The sequence below is a fragment of the Oratosquilla oratoria genome, chromosome 33, assembly GCF_046742065.1.
Source record: "Oratosquilla oratoria isolate Oo_2021 chromosome 33, ASM4674206v1, whole genome shotgun sequence".
Classification (NCBI taxonomy): Eukaryota; Metazoa; Arthropoda; class Malacostraca; order Stomatopoda; family Squillidae; genus Oratosquilla; species Oratosquilla oratoria.
The window spans coordinates 2729249-2747450 of NC_134809.1; the positions used below are offsets into that span (position 1 = coordinate 2729249).

Sequence of the window (18202 nt, forward strand, 5' to 3'; positions counted from 1 at the left end):
TTCAAAACGAACAAAACAAGGGAAGAAGAAACCAGGGAGAAGGAAGAAAATTAAAAGTGGCCTATACCAACATTGACGGACTAATTTCGGGACTGAACGAACTCAATGATTATCTGTTAGAAGCAAAACCAGACATAATGGGAATTGTAGAGACTAAACTAAGAGGTGAAATACCATCCACTGTTATCGGACAAGGTTTATACAACTACTGGATAAAAAACAGGGACAAGAAACAGGGAGGGGGAATCATGTTCTTGGCCAAGAAAGACCTAAAGGTGACAAAAATTGCAGAGGGCAAAGGTAATGCTGAATTGATCATGATAAAAGTCGAAGGCAAGAATATGAAAAGTAGAAAGTTTGTGGTGACTTATGTGCCTCCAAAAACAAGCGCTTGGAAAGAAATCGAACATACAAAAATGCTAGATGACACAAGAAAATCACTCAATGAGATACTAATGGGTAAGGGTAATCTGGTAGTTATGGGGGACTTCAATTGCAAAGAAATTTGTTGGGACAGCATGACAGTGCAAGGAGGAGATGACTCGTGGGGCAATGTACTGCTAGATATGACCATGGAGTACACAATGACCCAATGGGTCCGTGAAAACACAAGGTACAGAAATAATGAAGAGCCATCGAAACTAGATCTAATATTTACAACAGAGCCTGAAATAGTGCATAAAGTCCAGTATGAGACACCAATTGGAAAGAGTGACCATGTACTCATCGAAACTATACTAAAGGAAGAAATAGACATAGAGAGGAACGAAAAGCATAGGAAAGGAAGACTGAGGTACAATAAAACAGACTTTACAAAACTAAAGACATTCTTCCGGAATGCAAACTGGGAAATATTTTACAGGGAAGAAACAGCAGTGGAAGAGAAATGGAATATATTGATGGAAAACTACAATGAAGGGGTAAACAGGCATGTACCAAGACAAAAGCGAGAGAGAGAGTACATTAAATGTTGGTTCAACAAAAGATGCAGTGAGGCAAAAGACAGAAGGGACAAAGCTTGGAAAAAGTGGAGAAAAGACAAAAAACAAAGCAAATGGCAAATTTATGTTAACTATAGAAATGAGTATGTTAATGTGAGAAGAGAGGAGAAAAGGAACCATGAGAAGGATATTATAGACAAATGCAAAGAGCAACCCAAACTATTCTATCGGTATGTGAATGGTAAACTTAAAAACAAACAGGAATTGGTGAAACTATGCCAAGGAAACATAGAATACACAGAAGATTTAGAGATGGCCGAAGTCATGAACAATCACTTTAAATCTGTTTTCACCAGAGAGAAAATACCAAATTGTGACATAGACAAAAACAAGAAATCTCCCCTCATGAATGAGTTTACAGCATCACTAAAGGAAATATCAGAACATTTATCAAGGCTGGATGTCAGAAAATCACATGGCCCGGACGGTATTGCAAATTGGATTCTAAAGGAGTGCAAAGAAGAACTAACAGACAAAATACACATCTTAATAAACAGCTCACTCAAAGAAGGAAAGATACCCGAGGACTGGAAAAACGCTAACATTGTACCAATACACAAAGGAGGAAACAAAGAAGAACCCACCAACTATAGGCCAGTATCACTAACAAGCACCATAGCCAAAATTTGTGAGAAAATAATCAAGAATAGATGGGTAAAACATCTGGAAGACAATGACATATTAAACCCAAGACAATTCGGATTCAGACAAGGAAGATCATGCTCCACAAACTTAATATGCTTTTACTCAAGACTAATAGACATAGTGCAAGAAAGAAATGGATGGGCTGATTGTGCATTCCTAGACTTGCAAAAAGCCTTTGACAAAGTACCACACAGAAAACTACTAAAAAAAACTGGAACACATAGGAGGAATACAGGGAAACCTACTAAAATGGATAGAGGACTTTCTGACTGGTAGAAAGATGAGAGTAGTGCTCAGAGAAAAATATTCAGACTGGAAAGAGGTGATCAGTGGAGTACCGCAAGGATCTGTGCTGGCACCAATAATGTTTGCTATCTATATGAATGACATGGATGAGGACGTGAACTGCTACATGAGCTTCTTTGCCGATGACGCCAAACTGCTAAGGAAAATAGAAACTGATGAGGACTGTGAAGCACTGCAAGAAGACCTAAATAGGGTATGGAACTGGAGTCAGAAATGGGAAGTGGACTTTAATACTAAGAAGTGTAGCATAATGGAGTTTGGAAAAAGCAAAAACAGAATATCAGGAAAATATACAATTGGAACCAAAGAAGTAAAGAAAGTAGGATCCGAAAAAGATTTGGGAGTAATTATCACGAACGACTTGTCCTATGATATACAGATTAACAAAATTGTCGGGGAGACTTACAACTTGCTAAGATCAATAAAAGTGGCGTTTACATACTTGGACGAAGACATGATGAAAAAAATATTGGTTACATTGATAAGGCCTAGATTAGAGTATGCAGCGACATTGTGGTCCCCCAGTACCAAAAAGAATATAAAGAAAATAGAAAGAATCCAAAGAGCAGCTACAAAAATGGCACCTGCACTTGCAAACCTATCATACGAAGAGAGATTGGCTAAACTGGAGTTACCGACACTGGAGCAAAGAAGAGAGAGAGGTGACCTATTGACCATCTACAGAATCATGAAAGGCACAGAGGTACTCGATAGTGAGAACTTACTTAACTGGGACAAAAGAAACACAAGAGGACATGGAAAGAAAATAAAAAAACATAGCTATAGAAGAGAACTGAAGAAAAACAGTTTTCCTCATAGAGTTTTGGACACTTGGAACAAACTGGACAATGGAATAGTATGCGCAAAAACCATTCATGAGTTTAAAAACAAACTAGACACTGCAAGATACAAAGGCGGGACATCACGAGCATAGCTCCCCTTCCCGCAAAATACAACTAGGTAAATACAACTAGGTAAATACACACACATATATATATATCCATGTGTTTAAGGTACATAAATATAAGAAGTATAAGTTCTATGTAATGAATGTATAGAAGTATGTTTTGAACGTCATGCAAAATCATTTACTCACTACGGTAAATATAACAAAAGAAAAAATTAAAAGGTGTATAGACAAACTCAAAGTTAATAAAACACCAGGGCCTGATGGTTGGCATCCAAGAATCTTAAAGGAAATTAAAAATGAGATTGTTGTTCCATTAGAAATTATTTTCAAGAAATCCATCATAGCCGGAGATGTCCCAAGAGAATGGAAGCTAGCTAACGTTACTCCCATATTCAAAAAAGGTGACAAAAAGAAACCAAATAACTATAGGCCTATAAGTTTGACTTCAATCGTAGGAAAAATAATGGAAACTATCATCAGAGATGCTATCGAACATCATTTAGAAAGTAACCGTTTGATAAATGATAGCCAGCATGGTTTCAGACGGAAACGTTCTTGCGTGACTAACTTACTCGAATTCTACAACACAGTTATCTCGAATTATGACAAAAGAAACAATATAGATTTAATATATCTAGACTTTGCAAAAGCTTTTGATACCGTCCCACACGAAAGACTACTTACTAAATTAGCTTTGCATGGAATAAGTGGTAGCCTATTAGGTTGGACTAGTAATTGGTTGAATGGTCGAAAACAGAGAGTTGTTTTAAATGGAAAAACTTCTGGATGGAAAAGTGTTGCAAGTGGAGTTCCTCAGGGTTCCGTTCTTGGGCCACTTCTTTTCATAGTATATATAAATGATATAGACCATGGACTAAAATCTACTGTTTCCAAATTTGCTGATGATACAAAACTGTGCGGAGTGGCAAATGATCACTCAAACCAATTAGATATTCAAGTAGATTTAGATAAATTACAGCAATGGTCTGAAAAGTGGCTAATGAAATTTAACACAAGTAAATGCAAGGTAATGCACATAGGTAAAAATAACAGTAAGTACGATTACAAGTTATTTGGTAATTCGTTAACAAAAGTGGATAGTGAAAAAGATCTCGGCGTAATTATCAGTAACGACCTCAAATCATCCAAGCAGTGTATTTCAGCCTCTGAGAAAGCAAATAAGATTCTGGGACTGATTGCGCGATCTTTTGATTTCAAAAGTCCATCACTCATTAACAAGCTATATAAATCGTTAGTTCGTCCACATTTGGAATATGCTGTTTCCGTATGGTCACCGAATCTCATTAAAGACATTGACAGACTGGAAAAAGTACAACGGCGAGCCACAAAACTGATTCCAAATATAAAAAATAAATCATACGAAAATCGACTAAAACATATGAATCTGTTTTCCCTAAAAAAGCGTAGACTCAGAGGTGACTTGATACAGGTCTTTAAGATTTTAAAGGGAATTGACAACATCAAAAGTGACCAAATTTTCACATTGAATGAGAATCAGACAAGAAACAATGGTCTCAAACTATCCGGAAATAGATTCAATTTGGAAGTAGGTAGAAACAACTTTGCCAACCGTGTAGTAAATGAATGGAATAAACTTCCTGCACAGGTAGTGCAATGTAGTTCAGTTCGAAGCTTTAAGAATCAGTTAGATAAATACCTATGTAAGATGCTGTAATGATTATAATTTATCTTATATTATTTGTTTTTGTTTTGTTATTATTTGTCTGTCTGATTTTCATTTATTTTGTTTTTGTTTTGTTATCATTTGTCTGTCTGATTTTCATTTATTATTAGTTATATGTCAATTTATCATTATTTACTATTTACCTGTTTGTTTATTATTCAACTATACCTATGCATTTATTTATGTATCTTATTTGTTATTTACATTATTATAGTTTTTATTTATTGTTTTATTATTAATATGATTTTTTTTCGCATCCGACCTAGATATGGATCAAAAGGTCTTCTGTCGGCATGCTCCGCCTTTGTAATCCTTTGTAATCATTGGCATTAGACTAAACCTATGATTCATCAAGGAGGCGAGCCATTTATAATTTGCGGATCAGGCGCGAAGAGGTTAGGTTAGGTTAGGGTTAGGATAGGGTGGTTAGGTTAGGTTCCGTATGATCCGCAATTTATAATTGTCTCTTTTAACAAACCTTGATTTGAATGCATTAAAATTCGAACGTCCATAACGAATTCCTTAGGTGACGTCATACCCCTGCAAGTATATAAACGGCTACAAATGGTACGCATAGTTAGTGAAGAGTCACAGAGACAAAGCGAGTTAGTAGAGACGGTAGTTTGTATAAGAAAACAAGAATGATCATCTAGAGACCAAGCTCCATATCGATTCTAAGTTGATCTTGAATGTCATGGAAGGATCCATCACCGTCTTGAAGTTGGCTCACCGTCAACCCTATACTTCTATACATCAACGCCTGAAACAAGTCGTCCAACTCTCTTATATCGACATCCTTGAAGACCATTCTACGTTTTCACAATCACCGTCAATAACTAGGTAAGTAATTTATATTCTTTATTATAAACTAAAGTGTTTTATAGAAAAGAAACTAAGTGATAAAAGAAAAATAATTAGTGTAGTGAAAATCAAATGAAATATTCTCCGTCTCACATCCTCCATGTTTTATACATTATTAGAAATTTTATAATTCTAATTTCTATATATTCATAATTAACCATATTTCTTAGTATTAAAGTTTTGTAAATGATAAATGTTCAAATGGTTTCTCCTATCCTCTTAAATTGACCTGAACCAGGATAAATATTATTACTAACCCTATTTAATTAGGACAACAATACAAAAGTAATTAAGCCCTAAAAGAGCGATATAAGGAAGCAGGGGAGGAGGATGAATCTTCACCAGTATTGACAAAATCACTCATAAAATCACACAATTAAACCAAATATATAAAAAAGCACGGCTTTGGCAGCATCAGATTCCCGCCAAGTTTGGCCGGACGAGCCGGATCCCCCCCCCCTCTCCCCCACCCACCGCCTCCCTTTCGCGATGACGTCACAGGCTCACCTTCTTGACGTAGGAAGTGGCATCATCCTCGGAGAGGGGCTCGGCGGAGATGGCCCCCCGCCGGGTCTTGCTCGTCACCACCTGCGCTGGCATCGGGCTCAGGTCGTCCGCGTCCTCCGGGGTCGTGACGCGCCTCTCGCACTCGCGGACCGCTTCCTGAAGGAGGAAGAAGAGGAGGACCTTAGTCGGGCAGAAGGTATTACACACTAAAAGATCATCTTCATTTGATAAAAATAAATATTAAAATAATAATAAATGAACAAAAAATAAAAGATAAATAAAAACAAATAAAAAATAACTATTAATGGTAACAGGTAAATACATAAAACAAATACACAAACCTAAGCATAAATCCTGGCGAAATGAACATTGAAATTAAAATTCTAATGTAAAAATTAGATGAGCTAACTGCAGACTATTCAACAAAATTAGTCCGGAAATTCTCCATCATATCAGATTAAAACGTTTATGTTTTCTCCAGATCAGGCTGATGATGATGGTAAACGTTCGAACTTTCCTACTTGCCACGGGATTATATCTATTACGTTCACTGCGGTGGCCATCTTGCTTTTTTCCAGACAGACGCGCTCGCGTGCGCACACACACAAAGGAGACAAAATAATATGTTGATGGAAACGGCCACGAAATGAACACAATGTAGAGCCGCGCGGGGCGGCTGTGACGGGCACAAAGTGTCAGAGTCGAGAGGAAAGGGGACAGGGCGGCGGGAGGGGGAAAAGGGGAGAGAGAGAGAAGGGGCAGGGGAAGAAAGAAGGGCCTGAGGGAGAGGGAGACAGATGGGAGTAAGTGAGGGATAGGGCGGTTGGTGAGGGATAGGACGGTAGGTGTGTGTGTTGCCATGAACACGGAGTTCTTTTTAAATTTTTTGTATTTCGTCGCCCAATATCCAGCGCTTCTATCCTTGGTGGACTCGTAGGTCGCAAAAGAGTGAGGTTTAACAAGGGCAGAAGTCAAAAGTGATCAGAGTTCTGTATATATATACTCGTCTCCAATCATTATAGAGTGCAGCGAAGGAGCGAGGGGGAGGAGAGAGGGAGAAAGGAGAGGAGAGGAGAGAGAGGAAGAGAGGAGAGATGAGATGAGAGAGAGGGGGAGAGGAGAGAGAAAACGTATAATGTGCCGCTCATGGGATAGCTTAATAGGACGTACAGTTTGATCGATGGAGCAAAGACGACGTGACCCCACCAGCGTAGCTCCTTTCCTGTATATCACAAATATGTACACACACACACGCTCATGTTTACATTGTGTTCATGTAGTATAAGGGGCTGTGAAGGGACGATTCACGATTTGAGGTTTGTGTGTAGGATATCAAAACAGAGCTTTATTATTACTGACTAATGAGAAGACGGGGGAAAATAGTCCCGGCCTCCCCCACCCCACCTTAAGAATGACGCATTTTTTCCCATTGTGGGAGTCACCCATCCGTCGCCCCAAAATCATAAAGAATGAGAAAAGACGGGGCCAATTTCCGGGCACCTATCTATATAAAAAAAGGACTGAAGGGAGGGTAGACTAGTCTGGAGAAAGCCAGCGAAGTGAAATGGTCTACATTCATTTCTAATAAATACCAATCTGTTCTCTGTGTGTGTGTGTGTGTGTGTGTGTGTGTGTGTGTGTGTGTGTGTGTGTGTGTGTGTGTGTGTGTGCGCGCGCGTTACTTGAAGATAGTAAGTACTTTCGTGTATTACATCCCCAAAGGCCTGAGGGCGTAATACACGAAAGTAGTTAATTCTAAGTTACTTTTCTCCTTTGATAATTTTGCATACTGTATATTTTTCCAGGGTGATGTAAATGTAAAAGCTCTGCGTATTATATATATATATAAGTATATATATATATATATATATATATATATATATATATATGTGTGTGTGTGTGTGTGTGTGTGTGAGAGAGAGAGAGAGAGAGAGAGAGAGAGAGAGAGAGAGAGAGAGAGAGAGAAAGCTCTAAGAGAGCCACAGTCTACTCTTGAGGCATAAGAATTGACTAAGAGACCCTTCGGAAGGCCAGGAGGTCAGTGGACACAAAAGATTGGAAGACAACCGAAAGAAGGAAGGAAGGACCAAAGACCTGAAGGAAGATGAGGAGGAGGAGGAGGAGGGGAGAGAAGAAGAAGACTTTTTTTTTTTGGGGGGGGGGCAGCAAGGCTTCAAGGACGGGGAGAAGACCGGAGACTCTTCTGAAATTATCGAGGTAGAGAGACCTCGGGGGTGCCTAAGAGACTCTCTGTGGGGGGGGGGAGAAAGGAAACCCTGGGAGAGTGAGGAGACTACAAGACGATGGAGAGATCCATTGATAGTAGAGACTATGATAGAGACCCTCTGGGTAATGAGGACACCCTGAGGGTGTGGGGGGGGGGGGGGTAGGACTCTGAGGGTGGAGAAGAGAGCATGTGGGGGAGACTGCGGTTATGAAGAAATGCACAAAGGCAAAAGAGGAAGAGATCAACGGAGCGAAGGAGGTGGAGGCGTTGAAGAGGATGTGGAAGAAGAGGAAAAGGAGGGGGAGGGAAGAGGAGGGGAAGAGGAGGACCTGGGGGGGGTGCTGAAGAGGGCAAGGGAACATGGGGTGGGGGGTGGAGAGGGAGGCTGGATTCTGGCATCGATCGGGGAGGAGGTGGGGGAGGGGGGAGGGGAGGTGGAGGAGGAAGTTCACCACCACCACCGCGCCAACAACAAGATGCTGCTGCTGCTAAACCTCTTTTCCCTTTATCGCATTCTGTGCGAGTGTGTGTGTGATTGTGTGTGTGTGTGCGAGTGTGTGCGTGTGTGTGTGTGTGTGTGTGTGTGTGTGTGTGTGTGTGTGTGTGTGTGTGTGTGTGTGTTTCCCTGCCCACAAATAACTTTCTTCCTCCTCCTCCTCCTCCTATCATTCTTCCTCTTCTTTCTCCCATTCCTCCTATTTCTCTTCAACAAGGTGTCAGGTCTTAAAAGATTTTATTTTGGCCATTGGCAACCCATTTCAAAATGAGGGTCTCGACCGTCCACGATCCCCAATTGTTCCCGCAGTTTGTATCTCAGTTTAGAAATATTACATACACACACATATATATATATATATATATATATATATATATATATATTATATATATATATACATGCGCGCGCACACACACACACACACACACACATACATACATACATATGTTGAAGTGTGTGCCACCGTGCTGAGGATGATGATGATGATGATGATGATGATGAGGAGGAGGAGGAGGAGGAGGAGGAGGAGGAAGGTGGTGGGAGGAGGAGGAGGAAGGTGGTGGGAGGAGGAGGAAGAGGAGGATGTGAATGAAGGATTGCTTTCTCTAGCGCCTCCTTCGAGCTCCCGGGTTCTCCTCCTCCTGCTCCTCCTCCAGGCACTCCAGGGGCCGACGTCCCCTCCCCCCGTCGTCTGCCCCGCGCCGAAGTGCCCCGCAATCCTCTGTCACTCAAGATGCGAACTCGCGCTCCTCTTGCATGAAACCCGGAGCCCCACAAGAGCCCCAAACGGTCCCCAGGACCTCTCTAAATCCTCCGAGAAAGAAACGTTTGGAAGTTTGCTAATAGTAGTGGTGGTAATGGGAGTAGTAGTAATAGTAGTTGTATTAGTAGCCGTAGTAGTAGTATTAGTAGTAGTAGCAACAGTAACAGTGGTAGTAGTGATAGTGGTGTTTGTGGTGGTGGTAGTAGTAGTAGTAACATCAGTGATACTGGTGGTAGTAGTAGAAGGTCCACTGAACTGTGTCTGTGGGAGACAAATCCTGACTGCTTTCACCACACAGTTCTTCGTGGATGGAGATCGTTAAAAAAGTAGTAGTAGTAGCAGTAGTAGCAATATGAGGGGGGGTGAGGAGGAGGAGGAGGAGGTTGTGAAGAGGAGGGAGTGGTTGCCAGTCACCTTTTTTTACGAAAGTCGGTCAAGAAATATGGATATTTGGGATGGCAATCGTGGATCTAGTCCGGAGATCGTGAACCGGCCCTCGGGGTTACACCTCCCACTCGACGCGAGGGTGTTGACCGCCTTTACTAAAGTCGTGGAGAGGACACTCTCCGACGTCCCTCCCGCGAGACAGAGACCACGTGAAGGTACTCATTGCTGGTCCCTTGCTTAGGCAAAACCTAGTATCTATCCTAGTTGTGGTCACGTGACTTCAACCAACCCTTCAGGAACAAACTTCAATACTGAGGATGTTGAACGCCAGAAACAGAACGTTCTGGTGACCTCGACTTCCGCGGGGGTCAGGCGGAGGGGGGAGGGGGCAGGGCATCCAAAACTGACCCACGTTTTACCATACCTCTGCAAATCCGTATTCCGTTGTTGTTATTGCTGTACAAAAAAAAATCTTATATATATATATATCCCAATTCACTTTAATTCTAAGCCATCAACATCGAGAAACTTGAGGAAGCAAACATGCAGAAATTGAAATGTACAGCCAAGGACTCGAACCTGCACTAGCACGTGACAAGTGGTAGTGACTTAACCGATTGCGCCATCAAGAGAGAGACACATATACATATATATTTACATATGTATACACAATGTCAACATGTCGCACAGATTCGACTAATATACTGCAGAGCGACGACTGCATAGAAATCAAATTAAATCTTAACCAGCTACCGTACCATTTAAATAGAAAAAAGTAAACGGTTATACAATTGTAAACACAGACCTGAGCGACCAAGTTTAGCAAAACATAAATAAACAAATGAATAAATGAAATTAATGAACGAATAAATGTATAAACGTGTTACAATAAAACACAAGGCTATATTCTTTTCATTTGAATTACAAAATAACCTTTCACTAGGAAAACAAATTACAGTATAAAAATACACTTGCAGCTCGTCTACTGAATATTCAGCAGCGTCGGGTATTTTTGTAAAACAAGTAAACTCTCTCGATAACCCGGTTCTCTATACTGACACAGTCTATGGCCCTGTTCACGCTAGCGGTTTGAACCGCGTGGAAACCGCGAGGGTACCGCATGATCAAGGGAAAAATGTATCGAGTGTGAACGCCTCCACTGACTTGTAGTGTAATTAAACCGCGGCGGTTGAAACCGCTAATGTGAATAGGGCCTATAGATTTTATTCTGGCGCTACGCGATTCTTTTCGTATGTGTGGGAACACTTCGGGGAAAGGAGATGTGAAAAGATAATAAGATAAAACAATGTATAACAAATAAATAAAATAATAAATGCAATATATAAAGAAAAGTACGATAGTCATAATAACAATGACAATATTAACACTTAAATAATAATTATAATAATGATAATAGTAATAATAAGTAATTACAAAATAATAATAATAATAAAATAATATTAATAATAAATAATTACAAAACAAAATAATAATCAAAATAATATAATAATAATAATAACAAATAATAATAATAATAATAACAATAATAAATTATATTAACAATACAAAATATTAATTGTTGTTTTGGGGGGCCCCCCTGCACAGGAGCAACCTAAACAGAAACATTTGTTAAGCAGGAGGGGAGGGGGATGGGGGGAGGGGAGGGGGATGGGGGGATGGGAGGGTATATGTTCCATCGCGGACTGTTCCTCTCTCTATTCAGTCCAATATTCGACTTTAGTGGGATATATTTTCCCCCTCTTTCCCTTTGTACTCTTCTCCAATATCTCTCTCTCTCACTTTCCCCTTCTCTCTCTCTCGCTCTTTCTTAGAAACTGCTGCCCTCTGTGTACCCCGAAAGAGGAGAGAGAGAGAGAGAGAGAGAGAGAGAGAGAGAGAGAGAGAGAGAGAGAGAGAGAGAGAGAAAGGTAGGAAGTGAGTGAGGGAAAGAGTGAGAGAGATTCACTACGGTCTTGAATCACGTGCTGGTCTCGTGATCGACAGCTATGACCCTCCCGGATGAGAACTTACGAGCTCATATGTGGCTTCACACACACACACACACACACACACACACACTACTCTTTACCCATCAGAGTTGGAGTACCGGCTCGCAGTGCAGCATTACTGGAATTTTCAGCCCTGGGCGGGACTCAAACTCGGATTGCTGAATTAGCGGTCGCGAGAATGCGTGCGCGCGCGTGCGCGAACACGTGTTCAAAAGAGAAGGGTGATAGAGCATATGGTACGGTTGGAAGTTTCAAAATTCAGACAGACTTATGTAATTCAATGAAGCTTGCTTGCTTCTTTACTTATTCGCTTCATATGACCTCGTTATGAGAAAATGACGACGACGACGACAGCAAAAAACAATTACGTGCCCTCCAATTAACATTCCCTCGCTCTTCCCCTGAGTACACAGCGCGGGCCCCCAAACGATACCATCTAGGCCAACACGGACCGTTGCTGCACCATCTACTACCCCCCCTCCCCCTCCCCGGCCACCTCTTCCGGTTTTATCGCAGGATCAACGTCAACAGGCGTCTGCTGTTGCTTCTGCAGCGTCACTAGACTCCTGGGCAGGTCTTCAACTTTGGCGGTTCTGGGAAATACGTGGACGACGACGAAGATGACAAAGACGAAGAAGAAAAATTAAATATATAAATAAACGAATAAATAAATATAGATTAATTTTTTTTTAATCGTTGGAATACTTCATAATTTTGTTCTGTTTTTTTTTCTGTACAAGGGTTTAATCGCTCCGTTTTCTTTAGCTTTTACATCTTGCTGCCACTTTCTTTTTTTCACGTCAGACAATCTTATTCATTTCTGGTGGGTTCTCTCTCTCTCTCTCTCTCTCCCACTCTTTTGTTATCGGGTGAAGTACAGACACACAAAGGTACTACGTTGAAAGTAGGAGAGGGGGAGGGGGGAAACTTCAAACAGAAATGGGGTGAAGCACCCTTTTCCAAAATGCCCAAGGTCTGAGTATAAACACTTTTGGAGAGGGGAGAAAAAAAAAAAATTATAAAAAAAAATCTTCAAAGCAACAGTAATAGAGTTTTAAAATTCTGAATACCTGAAGTGCCCACTGCAGTTAGAGTGAAAAAAAGGGTTGACCGAACGGCATTACATATACTATCCTATCAACATGAAAAAAATTAAAGCGTAATTCCTCATGTGGGAGATGTAATACCTATTCAAGCAATTCAATTTCTGTACACATACTTTCAGACCTTGAAAATAAAATCTAATAAAGTTAAAGAAAGAGAAAGAGAAAGAGAGATTAAGAAGGTATTTGTGTGGCTTATTATATTATTACTCTATTATGCGTCTTACTGCACTGTGGGGGAAAATACTGCAACCCTCATAATGGATTAAGAAGAAAATATAATTCCAGAAAGCCACAATATTTTCATGGCGAAGCGAGGCTAGAGGAGGGGGAGGGGGAGGAGGAAGAGGAGAAGGAGGAGGAGAAAAGAAGAGGAACAAAAAGAGGAAGTAAATAGTGAATATGAAAAATAAAACTCTCTCTAGCTAAACATATAATTTCCGTGACGGACCTAATGAGAGTAAATGACCTAAGAGAAGAGCCGGGGGGTGGAGACATTTAGCGCCCTGCATGATGAAGGAGCGAAACTTTTAAAATACGATAAAGCCTATTAGCTCAGAAACAAATTATGTGTGCGACCTCGAGGAAGAACAAATACCATACTCCGTGAGTATGTGAGTGAGTGAGTGAGTGAGTGAGTGAGTGAGTGTGTGTGTGTGTGTGTGTGTGTGTGTGTGTGTGTGCGTGCGTGTGTGTGTGTATGTGTGTTTTTCCCAAGGTCCATGGCATCGATGAACTAACACAGTAAACAAACGAAGACAGAAAGGAGGAGATGGGGAAGAGAGATAAGAACAATTTGGAGGGAGGATGGAAGGAGGGAGGGAGGAAGGGAGAGAGGAAGGGATGGAGGGAGAGAGGAAGGGATGGAAGGAGAGAGGAAGGGATAGAAGGAGAGAGGGAGGGATGGAGGGAGGGCTGAAGGGCGCACAGTGGCCCACCAGCCCACAGATGGCTGCAGACACCTCAGCATGTTTGTAACTGCAGACGCAACAGCCCCACCCCCACCCCCACCACCCCTGCGTCCCTCCTGCAGATGCAGGTTGCCCTGTGCTACAACACACCAGCTGCTCGGCTCGGTGCAGCAGGAGCTGCAGCAGCTAAGACCCTGAGGGACAAGACCTTTGGCGAAAGTCTTCTTCACAGTACTTGACCCAATGCCGTCAGGCGATTCCGTTCATCGCTGTGAACTACTCCAGCCTCGATCTGGAAGGGATCTACTCGTGACCCCCTCAACTACCATCATCACCACCTCCTCCTCCTCCTCCTCCTCTTCTTCTTGTCTCACCGCACTCCTCTTCCTCCCTTTTTCCCCCCTCTCTCTTTTTCTTTAACCCTTTTCACTTTTCCTTGTTTTCTTCGTCATTTCTCTTCTCCTCCCTTTGCTTTTCCTTCTCCATTTCCTCTTCTCCCTCTTCCTCCTCCTCCTCTCACACCACCTTTTGCAGAAGCTTCCAGGAGGCTCCTGCCTCCTCTTTCGTATCCAGACAAGACGGGCGACGGTCTCTGGATACCCACCCCCTAAACTGGGTCGGTTATCTACGCGTATCTACCTCTCAGACCCGTTTTACACAACCAACTTTCTCAGCACCGCGGCGACAAACTGTACATCGCTGGCCACGAGATTACCCACAAGGATTGAACCGCTGGTAAGCTTCGGACAATAACAATAACCCATTGGTCTTACAACGGCGACCAAGAATTAATGTCTAGGGGGGTTTCCCCTTTCGACTAAGAATAGAATCATCATGCGCTAGCCAGAATAAAATAAACCTCAGCAAGGTTGATGTCCGGGGTCTAAGGTGAGAGAGAGAGAGAGAGAGAGAGAGAGAGAGAGAGAGAGAGAGAGAGAGAGATTCCCTTCTGGACGTCCTGAAGCATCAATATATGGCTAAATTCACCGAGGGACCCATCAAGTCACGTCAGAAAGTGGGATGTCCTGCGGCCAGTGAAGGAGGTCCTCTGAGGCCTTACGCGAGGGATGATCCATCCTTTAGGGACCCGTCCCTTGGGCTTTTTGCCTCTCGCCGTCTCGTCTGAAAGCGCCCTTCCGGAGGCGCCCCCACCTCTTCATCACCTGGGTCGCCTTGTAAGGTATCAATCCTCCGGGAGGGGGGGGGGGGAGCGCCCTTTGTGATGAAACTGACCCAAACCTTCTGTGGGTCTCCTCCATTCAGACTCGAAGCTTCCAGCCTCAGTTACCGGTCCAACTTAGTTATGTTATTGTCAACTACTTTTCGCATTTCCAAACAAAACGGCCCTCCTAGTCATTCATTCACGGACCGGTTTGATGCTCTGGTGGTAGCGACTTGGCCTGCTAACTCAGCAGTCTTGAGTTCGGCCCCCGCTTTGTGTATGTGTATGTGTGTGAGAGAGAGAGAGAGAGTGATTCACCATAGTTTTGGATCACGTGTTGGACTCGTGATCGACAGCTATTACCCTCCCGGAAGAGAGCTCAGAGCTCATGTATGACCGATCTATGGGTAATGCTGTGACCTTTCATGCACACACATACACCCAACTCTCCGCCCACGGGAGTTTGGAGTAACGACCCGCAGCGCAGCGATACTGAAATTATTTTACTCATGGGCGGGATTCGAACCCGGACCGCCGCAGTGGTAGCCAGGAACTCTACCACTGCGCCACGAGTGAGTGAGTGAGTGAGTGTGTGTGTGTCACATGTTTCCTTTAGTGTTGGTTTTAGTCCGATGCTGGCCGTCGCCTCATCCGGGATCCTCTCTCCGGTGGTGAGCCGAAGACGTCGCTGCCCACGGGGCTCTGGGCCAATTGGGCACGACGTGGGACACCGCCCCGGCCGGCAGCAACCCCGTACCGACGACCCGGGGAATGCCGGATCCAGAGTAGGAGACCTTCGGCGCCGACGGATGTCGAGAGCTTCCTCGAGGGAAGCCGCGGGCAGAAGAGGGGCACTCCTTAAAGCAGTACTTTCGCGCAAGTGTTCGGGGTGCTCGCCCATTCTAGACAGGCGCCTTCGTCAAGAGAGTCTCCCACGGGACTTGGAGGGCCCCCCGGAACCAACGGAGCTGCTGGTCGACGGAGGCCGAAGATGAGATCGAGCAGCACGTCGGTCGGCAGCACTTGTGTGTGTGCTCGGGGTGCCCGCCGGCCTCTAGCAGCGAACTTCGGGGGGATTTTGGGGTTCCTCGCGACGCCGTTGGCTGGAGGAGAAGGACTCCCCGGCCCGAGGTGCTGGACGAGTGTTCGGGGCACCGCCCTCGAAGTGTCCAGCGAATGGGCAAGTCAATGTTCGTGAGTCCGTGCGCGTCTGTGTGTGAATGAACAAGTGAATGGGCGTGAGTGAACGGGCGTGCGTGTGCGGGTGGATGTACCATCATCCCCTCAGCTGAATAAAGTCGTTTGGTGCTTCATCGATTGCAAACTTGATCAAGTGTGTCAGCGAATAGTGAAGGAGTTGGCTGAGAGAGAGAAAAAAAGTTCGCTGGTGTAGTGGTGCCGCGCTCGCTTGTGTGTGTGTGTGTGTGTGTGTGTGTGTGTGTGTGTGTGTGTGTGTGTGTGTGTGTGAGCACGCGCGCGCGTGTAAGATCACAGCATTACCCACACATCAGGCAATACATGAGCCCCGAGCTCTCATATAGGAGGATAATAGCTGTCGATCACAAGTCCAGTATATGATCAAAGACTATGGTGAATAACATGCACACCAACGTGTGCGTGCGCGCGCGCGCGCGCGCGTGTATGTGTGTGTGTGTGTGTGTGTGTGTGTGTGCGCGCGCGCGCAAAGAAATCACGTGATAAACTATATTTGCTGAAACCACTGGCAAATGAAAAATACGTTTACCGAACGTTTTCGTCTATTTAAGACATCTTCAAGGGTAGAAAGTAGTCATACAAAAAGTGGCAGTATATACATAAGAAGAAAGAGGGATTTCGGAAAGGTCCCAAGGGAACAAGCTCAGTACAATTTAATTAGAAATGATCACAAACAACCTAGGAAGACCTATTAAATTCTCATGGTAAGGAATTGTTAACATGTTCTTATGATTAAGATGTTTTACATGAGAAATATTAAGAAAAGATTTCCTAGCTCGCACAAAACAGAACTAGGAAATTTTTCCTTAATATTTCTCATATAACATTCTAATCATAAGAACACGCTAACAATTCCTTACCATGAGAATTTAATAGGTCTTCATAGATTACTTGAAAAATTTTGGTATCCAGGTGATTTTTAAAAACAATAATAATGTTAAGTGCTTGTCGACTAAAATTTCATCAAGAGAAAAGGAAGGTTGTGTATACAGTGTACAATGTAAAAAATTGTAATTTTGTTTACATAAGCCAAACAGGTAAAGGTTTGAATAAAAGAATAAATCAACACAAATACAGCATTAGAACGGGGCAATTGTCAAGTGGACTGTGTTCACCAAAAGGACTATGGACATTATATTGACTGGAAAAACTCAAAAGTAATTACGTCTTGTAACAATATTATAGAAACATTATTGAATCCTGTTATATTAAAATGTATTTTGAAAATAATATTAATCTGAGTTTGGGTTTATACAGACTGGATAATTTCATTATTAACAAGGCTGTTTGTGATAATTTTTACTTTAGTTTGTACCGAAGTTGTTCCCTTTGGACCTTTCCGAATTCCCTCTTTCTTCTTATGCATATTCTGCCACTTTTTGTATGACTAATTTGTACCATTGAAGATGTCTTAAATAGACGAAAACGTTCGGTAACTATTTTTCATTTCCCAGTGGTTTCTGGAAAAACAATTATACACACACACACACATATATATATATATAATACACACACACACACACACACACACACACACACACACACACACACACACACACACATGCAAAACTCGCACAAACTCCCCAGTGAATAGGACCTTCCCAGTAATGGGAGCAAGAGCAACTACTGTGGAAACAAGCGCACTGAAAAGCTTAATTGGAAAGCTGACTGACGAGGAGGGCGTGACTGGCACTGCACCGGCGGAGGGGCGGGAGGGGGGAGAGGGGGAGGAGAGGAGGGGGAGGTGGTTGGAAGAGGGTGTGGCCGAGGGTAGGTAAGGAGGGGTAGCAAGGGGTGGGAAGAGGGGCAGGGGAAGGAGAAAGAAGGGGGGGGGATAAGGGAGGATATTAGGCGAAGAGAAGACGAAGTAGAAGGGAGGACGATGAATGGGAGGGAGAAAGGTGGCGGGAGGCGTGGGAAGGAATTTAAATGTTATAGGGATTATGTAAGAAGAAAGGGAGGGTGAGGAACTGAAAGGGAGAAAAGGGGGTAAG

The 18202-nt window shown here is 43.0% G+C and overlaps 1 protein-coding gene across 5 annotated transcripts in view; it reads right to left on the bottom strand.

Annotated features, from left to right (window-relative positions):
* Window positions 1–18202, bottom strand: part of Pka-R1 (protein kinase, cAMP-dependent, regulatory subunit type 1) — a 262817-nt gene that overhangs the window by 13388 nt on the left and 231227 nt on the right. For all 5 annotated transcript variants that reach the window (XM_076172463.1, XM_076172461.1, XM_076172462.1 and 2 more), the window contains one exon: window positions 5936–6091. In XM_076172463.1, the coding sequence (XP_076028578.1) occupies window positions 5936–6091 (156 nt within the window). The remainder of the gene's footprint in view (window positions 1–5935; window positions 6092–18202) is intronic.